Genomic DNA, 14,021 nt, shown 5'->3' on the forward strand with positions numbered 1-14,021 from the left:
TATCACTCAAATTTCTTCCCCAAACCTGTAAAAGCTCTCTGCAAAACCTCGCACCTAGCTGGTTCGTAAAGTCCTCCTCTCCGTCAGCTTGCCCCCTTCCCTGGGGCAGGGGGCGGTGGCACTTCCCAAACCCCTGCTCGGAAGGAACCGAATTCCTCCGCGTGTACGGAACTGACCGAATTCTCAAGATGGCGGCTCCAGTTCCGACATAGCACCTGGGGGCGGCCATACTGCCTCCTGAACAAAGCCGCCGAGGATGCGGAGTGGGCAAAACCTCCCAGTACGGCTCGGCGCAGGCTCGGGAGCCCCGCGCTCTGCTCACCCAGACAGGAAGCGGGAGAGTTCAGCAGTATGGCTGTGACAGCCGTCCCGGTTAAAGCCGTGATGGGCGTTTCGAGACCTGATAACGGAGCCGCAAGACAGAAGGCGGGTATGTGCGGTGAGTCTGTTGGATTGATAATGGGAGGGGAGGGGTCTGTGAGGGTCAGTGATTGGAGATTTATGAAGTCACGGGTGGGGAGGTATGTGGGATTCATGTTGGGTTTATTTGGGAGTCAGGGTTGGAGTGAGGTATGAGATTAGTAATTGGGGAATAATGTGTCAGTGATGGAGTTGTCTGTGGGATCCGAAATGGCGTGTAGGACTGACTGGGGTCAATGATTGATGGGACTCTGGAGAATCAGTGATTGGTGAGGAGGCTGCGGACTAAATGACCATCCATGTGGTGGTCAGTGATGTAGTGGTCATGGGGGAGTTCTGTGGGTGTGTCATTGCTAGACCCAAGGATTCAGAAATTTGGAGGGAGCAATAATGGGATCAGGGATGATCAGCCCTACTTTTCGGGAAAGGCTTGTACATACTTTAAAGTTTCCACAGGTTTTAGGCAGCCATTGAGTTCTTAAAGGTCAGACCCCTTCGCGGTCCACCATTGCGCCCTTAGCCTGGTCCTCGTCTCTCCCCAAAATGGTCATTTTAAAACAAGACCAAACAAATTTAAAAGGATGGATTGTTATCAAAAGTATGATTTTCAGCCTACCTTTTTCTAACAATTGAAATCATGTTGTTTTATTCAAGAAACACTTACTGAGCACCTGCTGGGTACCCAGAGATGAGTATAACTATTTCTCTTGATTGTTTCCTTCCAGATCAGTTTTGACAACGCCTGGAATACCCCATGTAAAACAGCCTCCCTGTCTTGGGAGCATTCAGTTGCTCTGAACCAGTTCAGTCTTGTCTGAATGACTCCTTCTGGGACTGAGAAAAATTGACGGGGTAATATGCCTTCCTGCATTGGTGTATTCTCTTGTATGAGTGTTTCCAACGTATCACCATTTTTTTATGTAGATGACTGCACTGTTGAAAATCTGTAATAATAGTTTAAACAGAAAACATCTTAAAATTAACATTTTGGTCCATGAATAGTGATTGGCAAGAGAGTTTGCTGAGTTGGGGGAAAATATAGAAGACCTGTTGGGAGATTATTGGAATTCAGCTGCTGGTTCTTTCTGGGGAATAAGGGAATACATTTCTCAGTTTTCCATTTGGTCATGGCCATTCTTGTTGCTGGAGCAGTCCATCTACAGTTTACTTTATACATATCCATTCATGTTTATTGCCTTATAAGAATATTCTACAAATAGAATTACTGATTCATAGGGAAACAATAAGCTGTTAGTAAGTCAGTGTGAAATATACCTTCACATCTTTACAATTAAACCACCCTGACCAAGTTCTGTATCTTCATAGTGTGGTCACAAGAGGACTTCCTTCACCTAGTGCTTCCTGACCCTCTCAAGGACCAAATAGCCTTATCCCCACTGGTTGTGTCATCATACAGCTGATTCTAGTGGTTGTTTCTAGATTGGTGAATGTGGAAGCAGCAGACGGTCTGGTCTGTGAAAATGCCCATCTGAGCACCGGTTTTGCTTTTTCAGACATCTGCTCTTGTAGAAGAGAGCAGAGAATGATGAAGTCCCAGGTGAGTTGCTTTTGTATTTAATTTTAAGAATTTCCTTCATTTTCTGTCCAACCAAATGGAATAGTGCAGATAGCTAAAATTTGGATTAGGGAGAAGATAGCCAAAATGAAAGTTAAGACCTAGAAAGCGTTTCTAGGGAACATGTAGATAAACCTGGCCTGATAACATTTTTAAAAACAAATGTACCAGTTTTTCTGATCTTTCTTGAAGACGTCACCACTTAATTGATTTACAGTCCTCTAAAGAGAAAACAGATCAATTTCCCATGGGAAGAAATTCTTTCTTACCACGTAAGACTAAAACAAATTTCCATTCTGGGTCTTTGTCTAGATGATGGAGTACACAGTATTCTTAGCAACACTCCTGTGGTAAGTGCAACAGTAGATTTCTGGTAGCTGTATCACAAAATGATCTCTTTTAGAGGGAAGTTATAGTGTCATAGCCAGACTCCGTGAACTTTATCCTTCAGAGCTAGGCTCACCAAACTATTGCCCATAGGCCAAATTCAGTTCTCTATTTTTATGGACAGTTTTATTGTTTACGTATTGTCTGTAGCTGTTTTCCTGCTACAATGGCAGCATTGGGTAAGTACAACAGAGACCGTATGACCTGCAATAACACAGGATGGGTGCATTTTGAATGGTCTTCCAAAATCTATTTTTCTCCCAAAGGGCAGTTCTTACATTATAATTCTCTGGCAAAGCTTTGTAGAGCATGGGTCCCTGATACTCCATACCCTTTGCTGTGGTTTCAGATTGTGTAGGATCACTTTCCAACTTGAGGCCAGTTCCTTCTCTGCACTTCCATTTTTTTTTTTAATTTTTTTTTAATGTTTATTTATTTTTGAGACAGAGAGAGACACAGCATGAAGAGCCAGCATGAAGCAGGCTCCAGGCTCTGAGCCATCAGCCCAGAGCCTGACGCGGGGCTCGAACTCACGGACCGCGAGATCGTGACCTGAGCTGAAGTCGGATGCTTAACCGACTGCGCCACCCAGGCGCCCCATGCACTTCCATTTTTAATAGTGTGTAATGATTTTTCTCCCTGCCAACATTGGCTATGTACATGGTATATAAATTTCAAACTATATCAATGATAAAAATTTAAACCTTTTAACTCTCCTCCTTCTAAGACTATCAGTGTTAACCATTTGTTTGTAATCTTCCAAACCTTTTCAATATAACTATAATTAAGTGTGTACATGTGAAAGTACAAATGTATAAGAGTGTCTCTTACTTTCTTGTGTTTTTCTTTTGGAGAAATAATGTTACACAGTAAAGATTCCATGCTGCAAAACTTGCTTTTTAATTGTCCCAGGTAAAGATTTTTGTATACATTTTGAATATCTTCCTATGCCAGTACCTAGAATTCTTTTTTTTTTTAATGATTATTTATTTTTGAAAGAGCACAGCGGGGGAGGGGCAGAGAGAGGGAGACAGAGGATACAAAGCGGGCTCTGCACTGACAGCATCGAGTCTGATGTGGGGCTTGAACTTATGAACCATGAGATCTTGACCTGAGCCAAAGTTGGACACTCAACCGATTGAGCCACCCAGGTGCCCCTAGAATTCTTTATTATCTTAGCGGATGCATGATATTTCTTTCCAGCCTGGTCAAACAGTGACTGTTTTCTTATCTGTAAAATGGGGATTAGAAACCTCATAGGGTTGTTATAAGAATTAAGTAAATAAAAACCATGCCTGGAATTGTACCTGGGATGGTTTGTTCTAAATTAAGTGTTAATTGTTGGTATTGTTATTATATTGTCATCATTATTATTATCAAATATAGTAATCAATTTTTGCATTAGGAGTGCTCATGTGTATTTTACAGTAAAGCTTAACAGGGGGTTCTATTGCAAAAAGATAAGGTTGTTTTGTTTTTTTTCTTGAATGTCAGTAGCTTTAGAGTTGTGCTGTTCAGTGCAGAGCGAGCAGCCACATGTGATTACTGAGCACTTGAAATTGGTTAGCCTGAATTGAGGTGTGCCTTAAGTGTAAAATACATACTGAGTTTAGAAGACACAATTCCAAAAAGCACACTAATAATTTTTAAAGGTCAGTTATACTTTGAAATTATATTTTGGGTATATTGAGATACCTATATATATTTGAAAATAATTTTCTGAATGTGGCAACTGGAAGGTTTTACATATCTAGTTAGTCTTATATTTGTTGGAGTAGCTTTAGAGAATGAAAATGGATTTTTATTAGCTTAATAAATCCAACTACTGGGGCTTATTAACTGATTGTATGCCTGTTCCTTTAGGAAGAGGGATTTATATTTTTTCCATACTGTCCAGAAGTGAAGTCATTATTTGCACACATATCTATTCTTCCTTTCTTCTTCTAACACCTTCTCTCTTCCATTCTCCCAGTCACCCAAGCCATAAACATTTGTTTGTAGATGATAAGAGTACAATTTCCCACTGATAATACATTATATTTTTCTCAAAATTAACAAAATTTATGCATACTTAGTATAATGAAGCATTTGAGTATAATTCATAAAGCAAAATCAGAATGTTAAAATTACATCTCTTAAACTTCCTGTCAGAATGGATTTTCTCTACATTCCACATTTATTTTCTTTCTCATGTCACTGTTCTTTAGATCAAAAGAATGTAACTGATTAATCCACAGAACTATTCTTAGTTAAATGTGAACTTTATTTTATTTTCTGTAATCTTCATTCATTCCTTTTTTTAGTGAACATTTCTTGAGTACCTAATGTGTGTCACATGCATTGACTGGCTGTGGAGTATCTCAAGAAGATTTCGGTATGGTTTTTTTTCTGGGAGGAATGCAGAGAAAAATTAGGTAAACAGACATGGAAAGCAGCATTGACAAATAAAAATTTTATAATAGATATGGGAGCAAGGAACTGTTAAAACAGAGAGGGGGGAGCAACCAGCTGTATAAGGAGTTAGAAAATAGGCTTAAAAAATTATTGAGCTTTAGATCATGAGAGAAGTAGGATAAGGATGGGAAACAACATTTACAAAAGTAGAGAGGGCAGAGTGGTTTTAGGAAGGCTGAGAATTTGAGGAAAACGAAAATCTAGGGTGTTTCATTGGAAGTTTGACTAAGGGTGTTATTAAAACAATAAAATACAGAAGACCTTGTTTATAATATCAAGGAGGCAGTGTGGAGCTATTGAATCAGAATACCTGCTTTTTAAAGCTGAGAGTTAATCATATCTTCAGTGCCTGACCTCTGGCAAGTGATTACTGAACTACTGTAATTCTAGGTTTTCTCATATGTAAAATGAGAAAGTTAATAAGGTTGTTTTAAGGACAAATTAAATGTTTGGCAGCTTGATGGTGTGAATATGGGACTTGGCGTGGGACTGAGATGATTGAGACTGATTGTATACAAAAGGATAGAACCAGTGGATACTTTTAAGCAGGGGGTGTTGATAGTGGAAACCGTGTTTAATCTGTTTTTGTTCTGAAAGCAATATTTGATAATAATGAAATATTTAGGAGGAAAAGCTGAAAAACATCACTCAGATTCTAGTAGATGACAACTGTGAACATGATGGTGACCTAATTAAAATAGTCCCTTTCCCCTCCAGAAATACCTTACGGCTCTACACTTACCCAAGTTTTTTTTGTGTTAATGTCACATCAATAATCTTATGTTTTTATGAGTGTTTCCTGTACATTTCTCATTATGTCTCTTTTCAGTATTGCTACTGTAATTGGTATACTTCATTATATTACTAGTTATTGCATATATATAGAGATATCTATATCTATATATCTATATCTATATATCTATATCTATCTATCTATATATATATCTATATATATATCGGAGAACCATTAATTGAGGTGAAGCTATGATTATTTTCCTATAAATTGAGGATATTACATTATGATCTTCAAGAACACTGACATTCTGTGATTCTCTATATGTGTTTTTTCTCTTTTTAATCTCTTATTTTAAAAGGCTTTTTCTGCTAGGGGCACCTGGGTGGCTCAGTCGGTTAAGTGCCCAACTCCTGGTTTTGGCTCAGGTCATGATCTCACAGTTGTGGGTTCCAGCCCCACATCAGGCTTTGTGCTGACAGCATGGAACCTGCTTGGGATTCTCTCTCTTCCCCTCTCTCTGCACCTCCCCTGCTCACTCCCTCTCTCTGTGTCTCTCTCACTCTCTCAAAATAAATAAAAAAGGAACATTAAAAAAACCCAAAAAACAAAAGCTTTCTCTGCTCTGTAATTATTAATAAAAATCTTCCCATGTTTTGTTACTTTTATGCTCTTGGCTATATTTTTAGAATTTAATTTTTTGCTTCATCTAGAATGTATATTTTGCATTTCTCAAGACATAAAATATGGTGTATTAGTTTTCCAGGGCTACCTTAACAACAGACCACAGACTGGGTAGATTAAACAACAGAAATTTATTGTCTCAAAGTTCTGGAGGCTAGAAGCCAAAACTCAAAGTGTCAGCAGGGTTGATTCCTTCTGAAGGCTGTAAGAGAACAATCTTCCAGGCCCCTCTCCTTGGCTTATAGGTGACCATCTTCTCCCCGTGTCTCTTCATATCATCTTTCTTCTGTGTGTGTCTGTCTCTGTGTTCAAATTTCTCCTTTTCATACGGATATTAGTCATATTGGATTAGGGTCCATCCTAATGACCTCATAGAACTAATTAAATCTGCAGTGACCTTGTTTTCAAACAAGGTCACATTCTGAGAAACTAGCAGTTAGCATACAACATATGAATTTTAAGAGCATACAATTAATTCCACCTTTAACATATGGATTCAACATTCTTCCTTTCCTGTTGACTCTCCGGTTGTTTCAGTATTATTCTTTGAACAATCTGTTTTCCTCTCAGTTATTTGAATGCTGCCCTTATGATTTATTAAACTACCATTTGTATTAGGTAGGCATTTTGATTTACCTCTTCTGTTTTCCTAATCTGTCTCTTCTTGTAAAGACAAGATTTTGTGCTGTTTCTCCCAAATACTATGATACAAAACTAGGTGTAGTTGTAGTTTTATATACTATAGTAGGAATGATGAGAATGGTCACTTCAGACTGAACAGGAATATACTGTTACAGGGGTTGGTATCATTCAAGGATGTGGCTGTGGATTTCACCCAAGAGGAGTGGCAGCAACTGGACCCTGCTCAGAGGACCCTGTATAGAGATGTGATGCTGGAGAACTTCAGCCACGTGATCTCATTGGGTAAGGATGGCTTCCCTGCATCACTCAGACTTGTCCAACCAAGGGCCTTTCCTTATCAGGTGCTGTGCTTAGGTGGTTCCTGAGATATATGATGACTTAACGATCTTCAGACCTTCCCAAACAGAGGTCATGGTGTTTGCTGAGAGTCAACTGGACTGATTCATTGTAGCCCTTCTGAAACAACACCTTCTCTTTTTTCCTTCAGTGCCCCCAATCCCAATTCCTCTGTGATTTCCACTTAATAGGATATCCAGTTTCCAAACCAGATGTCATCTCTAAGTTGGAACAAGGGGAAGATCCATGGATCATCAAGAGAGACGTATCAAATTGGATCTATACCGATGAAAATCAGGCAGATGGGAGACAAGGGAAGTGAAATCTCAGATTGTTTTGTTTTCTTAATTGATTGATGCCTGAGGCTGACGTTTTGTCCTTATCGAGATTTCTTATTGTTTGTTCCTGTGCTGAGAATTTAGTAGGCATTTGACAAATAATTAAATAATTCTGAACCTTTATAAGGAGGAGCTATTTCTTCTTGATCTTCTTCCTTTCTGCATATATGTATATCTTTAACACCTTTTATGAAAAGGCAATAGAAAGGCAAATTCCTCCCAAGAACATAGGTTGTACTTTACATGGTAAGACCTCCAGGCACATGTACAAAATTACATGTGTAATTTTGTGTACAAAATTATCTGTCAAATATAGTTACCATTTTAAAAGTTCGGAGAAAATGCAAGTCTAAATATGCAGCAGAATTTGAGAAGGTGTTTTTCGGAGCGTGCAGCTGTAGCTGCTTTGAAACATACTAAGTGTTGGTGATGCTGAAGGAGGAAGGTGAAGGCAGATTGTGGTGGGGAGAGGGTGTATGAATAAAACTTTGAAGGTAGAGAATGAAGGCTTTTCTGGGAGAACTTTGCTAGTTTCTGTTGGTATATATAGACGGTGTTTTGGGAAGTAGTGGAATATAAGCTTGGATTCTTGGTGTGAATCTGATACTGAATCCATAGCAGGGTCTTGGATTTTTCTGTTGTTTGTGTTAGTTTTTAATTAGGAAAGTAGACTGAAGAGAGTTAAAATATTTTGAGTACAGAAGGGACCTTGTTTCTTTGGATAATGGTCACAGGATAATAGTTAAGTATATATGTAGCAAATGGTTTATAAGATAAATGAATTCAGAAAGTGAAAAGGATTTCCATTCAGAAAGCAGGAGAAATGGGAAAATTCTAGAAGAATAATCCACAATTAGAGTGATAATAACCCAGATACATTTCTATTTCCTTCAGGTCTAATTTTTCTCTTTAATATCCTTTTCCATCCATTCATCTGATCATACTTTATGCTGACCTGTGTTAGGAGATGGCCTGTCTCTGTCCCTGTGTTCTGAGTTCATCAACTACATTGGATTAATCATTTGTTCTGTTCTTCTGCATTATGTTTATTGTTCTTTTGTTTGTTTGTTTATTCTTTATAATTGTTTTATTTTATCTTTCTTTCTTTTAGACAGGAAAAGTAACCTTGACAACCCCAAATCATGTATTTTGGGGTCTGTTTCCTTCCGTAATAATATCCTGAAAGGAGTCACAAAGGATGGTTCATTGTACTCCATTTTAAAAGTCTGTCAAGATGATGGCCAGCTACAGAGATGTCAGGAAAACCAAGACAAGCTTTTCAGGCAAGTAACAGTCATCAGCAACAAAACAGTGACTGTGGAGTCAGGCCATAAATATAATGCCTTTGGAAAAATATTTCAAGAGTGCATAGAGCCAGATACTTTAAGACAAAGATCCCATAGCTATGATGTATTTAAAAAGAACTTGAAATATAATGCTGATCTACGTAGTTGTAATAAGAGTAATTCAAGAAAAAACCCTGATGAGAGTTTGGGATGTGGAAAATCATCTAGCTATGGTGCATCTGATTCTAATCTTGAGAAAATTCACAATGGAGTAATGCCCTGTAATAACAATCAGTGTGGGAACATTTTTAGTAGTAAACAATCCCTTATGCAATATCAGAATGTTGAAACTAAGGAGAAAACCTGTGTGTGTGTTACATGTGGAAAAGCCTTTGCCAAGAAGTCACAGCTTATTGTACATCAACGAATTCATACTGGAAAGAAACCATATGATTGTGGTGCATGTGGGAAAGCCTTCAGTGAGAAGTTTCATCTCATCGTACATCAGAGAACTCATACTGGGGAGAAACCTTACGAATGTTCTGAATGTGGAAAAGCCTTCTCTCAGAAATCTTCCCTCATTATACATCAGAGAGTTCACACTGGGGAAAAGCCATATGAATGTAGTGAGTGTGGGAAAGCCTTCTCCCAGAAATCACCCCTCATTATACATCAAAGAATTCACACTGGAGAGAAACCTTATGAATGTAGAGAGTGTGGGAAGGCCTTCTCCCAGAAGTCACAGCTGATCATACATCATAGAGCTCATACTGGAGAGAAACCATATGAATGTACTGAATGTGGGAAAGCCTTCTGTGAGAAGTCCCACCTCATTATACATAAAAGAATTCACACTGGGGAGAAACCCTACAAATGTGCTCAATGTGAGGAAGCCTTCAGCAGGAAGACGGAACTCATTACACATCAGTTAATTCATACTGGGGAGAAACCTTATGAATGTACTGAATGTGGGAAGACCTTCTCCCGGAAGTCACAGCTCATCATACATCAGAGAACACATACTGGAGAAAAGCCCTATAAATGCAGTGAATGTGGAAAAGCCTTCTGTCAGAAATCACATCTCATTGGACATCAGAGAATTCACACAGGAGAAAAACCTTATATATGCAGTGAATGTGGGAAAGCCTTCTCTCAGAAGTCTCACCTCCCAGGGCATCAGCGAATTCATACAGGAGAAAAACCTTACATATGTGCTGAATGTGGAAAGGCGTTTTCCCAGAAGTCAGACCTTGTTTTACATCAGAGAATTCATACTGGGGAAAGACCCTATCAATGTGCTATCTGTGGGAAAGCCTTCATCCAGAAGTCACAACTCACTGTACATCAGAGAATTCATACAGTAGTAAAATCATAATGAACTGAACGCAGAAAAGCCTTCAGTATTAGCTCAAGCCTTAATAAATACTAGGAACCTGATTGATTTGATATTTATGAGACATCTTTATAGATGTCTGTAGTGTGGTGATACCCAACTCAGCAAAGATGATGGAAAATAATCATAAATGAAGAACATTTTCAACATGGTGTGTAAAACTTTTAAAGTTATGTATATAGAATGTTGTCAAGTTACATATTCTATATTATACCACATTAATAATAACCAGACATTGTGAAATAGCTAATATTAGCTTGGCATCATTTTGGCCATACAGTAATTCCCTGTAAAGGACATGAAGAAAGCTTGAGTTAAATAAATAAATAAATACATACATACATACATACATACATACATAAATAAATAAATAAATTCCTAGAAACTACATTATAAGGAGGGGCTTAGCATGACCCCTAAAGATACATGTAAAATTCTTGTACAAAGATGGAAAGATAGGTGGATCAGATGATGTTTATACGTTTTCCCGTCTCAATCATATAAGTTGACCTGTCTCTCTGGAAGGATCCTGGATCTTGAAATTGGTGCTACTTGACCAGATCACCCATTTATTCTCCCTCACTGGGAGTTTGGTGTTGTGGAAATGCTTTGGTACTGAACCAGATGGTCTTGTGTTCTAATACTGGCTCAGCTACTCGCAGATTGTGTAACTTCAAGCAAGCCTGCTTCACCCATCTGAACATTTCCTATCAGTAAAAAAAAAAAAAGTATAGTGAAGAGTACATTTTCATTTATTATTCTTTTTGTCTTTCATTTCCATGCAGTTGGATGCTAAGACTAATATGTAAAAGCTACATCTAAACTTGTATTTCAGACACTCTGCTTTTGATAACCCATTCCCAGGACTGTTCATTTTACTGTTTTTGACCCTAGTGGCCTTGATTCTTGGTATGTTCAAGTGACATTTTATTATGCATTTGTTGTTTTTTACATACATTTATAAACTGGTGATTACACATAAAGATCACGTCTAATGTCTCTTCAGTTATTTTCTGATTCCTGCCCTGCAGCCCCAACTGTTTTCTCTGGGAACAAAGAACACTTGTAGAGAAAAACTCTTCACAGGCTTAAGAACTTAATATTTCTAAAATATGTCCTCTCTTTGCTTTGGTTGTCTATTCCTGCATGAGCAGCTTTAGATGAGGACCTTGCTAGAGGTTTCTGCAGAAGAGCATTCCTGGCACAAAGGAGAATGTCTGTAAACTTATGTTCACATAGTTCTTTATATAGTTTCCACTTGATTCTTTCACATTTCCTGCCCACCAGATCCTCTTCCTCAGTGGCTGAACTGTCTGTTGTGAAAAGATGGGAACCCCCTGGGTGAGAACCTCTTCAGGGGATGCCTAACATGGATGTGGGAAATTCCTAGTCCGTGCACGCAAATTCTTGGTCTCATTATGAGCAGTGAGCTGAGAACACTGTCATCAGATGTAATTGACAATTCATACCAGGGAAAGAATGCTTAGGAGTACATGTTTTGGGTTGAGCTGCTCTGATGTTTTCTCGTGGAAGACATCCCAACTGATGTCTTACAAAGGCGTGAGAAGGATAAATAAATAAATAAATAAATAAATAAATAAAATTTTTAAAAGGATAAGAAAAAAAAGGAACATATCGGGAATACATAGAAATTTAATGAAGAGTGTGTTCTATATAGTGACAGATACAGAACTTATGTAGATATAACAAAGATTCATAATTCCTACTTTGCAAGCCTCCCATTTGATTTTCTGCTGTCACAAACCTCCAAGCAGCCTGTTGATCTGATAACGGACTTCTATAAATATCCAAATTTAGACTTAGCACCTACTGACTTAATACTTCACCATACTTTTTTTATTTTTTTGAGCATTTTATTAGAGGAGCTGATCAGTGCAATGAAGCAAGAATAGGAAAATGGGCATCGGATTAAAAAGGAAAAAGTAATAAGGACATAGATGATGCAGTGGTGTATAAGGAGAACAAAAATAACTGATTAAATATTAGAAATAAAGGAGTTTAGTTGCTTTATATAGTTTTAATATTAAAAAGTAAACATTCTACATATCAGCAGAGTGAAAATTTAAAAATGCCATTTACATTAGCATAAAAAATATGAACCCCCTAAAGTAAGTCTAATCATGGAGTATAGAACTTCTATATAGAAAATTATAAAACATTACTGAATAAATTAAACAAGGCTTAATTAAATAAACTGGGAGACTTACCAAGTTTTTTGGTTGAAAGACTCAATATTAAAGATGCCCATTTTCCCCCAAAGTGATTTGTATATTGTTGGGGAGATGAGAAAAATTGAAATCCAAAGGAATAAGCCCATTCGTAAATATAGAGTTAGCTTATTTTATTATTGAGCAACAACAAAATACCAGATAGCATGCAGGTAACCAGCAACTGGCTACAAATTTCTGTGTGGATTTAGCTCTATTATGTGGAATGAAAGCTACAGTTGTTATGAATCATCCCACTGTTAGTAAGTGGCAAGGACTCCATTTTTATCAGTAGTTAATTGAGCTTGCTCTGATGCCCTGTTTTGCTTAATTCTGTATCAGGCTTATTCTGATAGTCCATTCTTGATAAGTTTTGACAGTACCTCTTATCATGTTTGTCCATGGCACCGAATCTAGGACATATGATTATATCCCTCAACGTCCCTGAATAAAGATCAATTTCCCATGGTATTCAATGCATTTTATATCAAAACCCCAATAAGCTTTCTTTTTTTGAAATTTTTACAATTTAATTATAAAATTACATATGGAAATGCTAAAAGGTAAGACTAGCCAAGATACTTTTGAAGAGCAAATTTGGAGAACTTACCAGACTAAGATTTTCCATAAAGTGATAATTAAGACAATGTATTGCACATGGGCGGCCAAATAGACCAATGGTAAGAAAATCCAGAAACATAATTACCTAGAGGTATTTGAATTACGACAAATATGGCAATGTAGAACAGTAGGAGAAATGTTGTGCTTCAATAAATGCTTCTGGCTCAGTTGTCCATATGGGTAAAACAGAAAATGAAAACATAATTACTGCATACTATTCACAAAATCAGTTCCACCTAAACCTGTAATAGAGGGAAATGTATTGCAGTAAGTACAGATCAGACAAGAAGAAAGCCCAAAAATATCTAAGCATCCAACTCAATAGGTTAGAATAAAAAAGTATGGTGAACTACAAGAAAGTAAAAAAGGAAGTGATAAAAATAAGATTAAAAATGCAAAAAAAGAAGTAGGAACAACAAAATGTTGACTAAAAAGATCATTAATACCATGGCAATACAAAGAAAAAGGAGGTATAAATATCCATAGCAAGCAATGAAAGGAAACAGCATCACTTCAGAATCTACAGATAATTAAAGGATCTTAAAAATATTTGAATACAACTAAATAAAAAATGCCGATTCATACATATATTCCAGAAAAGAGAGGAGCAAGGATTTCTAACATATTTTATGAGGCTAGCACTAATCATGATGCTAAAGCCAGACAGAGACATTATAAGAAAAAAACATTTGGTAGCCAATGTTTTTCCTGAACATAGACCATAGCCATCCTTAACAGAATATTTGCAAATCAGATTTAGCAATAGTTTAAAAGGAAAGTACATCATGGCCAAGTAGTGTTTAACTTAAAAATGCAAGGTTGGTCCAATATATGAAATCAATTGGTGTCATTCATCATATCAGCAGCCTAAAAAAAAAAAAAATAACCATGTGATCATTCAATGATGCAGAAGATTATTTGAC

The 14,021-nt window shown here is 37.4% G+C and overlaps 1 protein-coding gene across 7 annotated transcripts; it reads left to right on the forward strand.

The window, feature by feature from the left end:
* The first annotated feature begins 233 nt into the window (after positions 1 to 233).
* ZNF300 (zinc finger protein 300) lies at positions 234 to 11,232 on the forward strand. 7 transcript variants are annotated; one of them, XM_030329125.2, is made up of 6 exons: positions 234 to 439; positions 1,146 to 1,272; positions 1,861 to 1,978; positions 7,052 to 7,178; positions 7,424 to 7,546; positions 8,682 to 11,232. In XM_030329125.2, exons 3-6 carry the CDS (start codon positions 1,964 to 1,966, stop codon positions 10,229 to 10,231), a joined length of 1,815 nt encoding a protein of 604 aa, XP_030184985.1. In that variant the 5' UTR covers positions 234 to 439; positions 1,146 to 1,272; positions 1,861 to 1,963; the 3' UTR covers positions 10,232 to 11,232. The 7 variants fall into 7 exon arrangements, with proteins under 7 accessions (XP_030184985.1, XP_030185021.1, XP_030185027.1 ...); XM_030329161.1 differs by lacking the exon at positions 1,146 to 1,272 and adding an exon at positions 4,687 to 4,797; XM_030329167.1 differs by lacking the exon at positions 1,146 to 1,272 and adding an exon at positions 4,687 to 4,757.
* The last annotated feature ends 2,789 nt before the right edge of the window (positions 11,233 to 14,021 follow it).

This window comes from Lynx canadensis, chromosome A1 (genome assembly GCF_007474595.2).
Source record: "Lynx canadensis isolate LIC74 chromosome A1, mLynCan4.pri.v2, whole genome shotgun sequence".
Classification (NCBI taxonomy): domain Eukaryota; kingdom Metazoa; phylum Chordata; class Mammalia; order Carnivora; family Felidae; genus Lynx; species Lynx canadensis.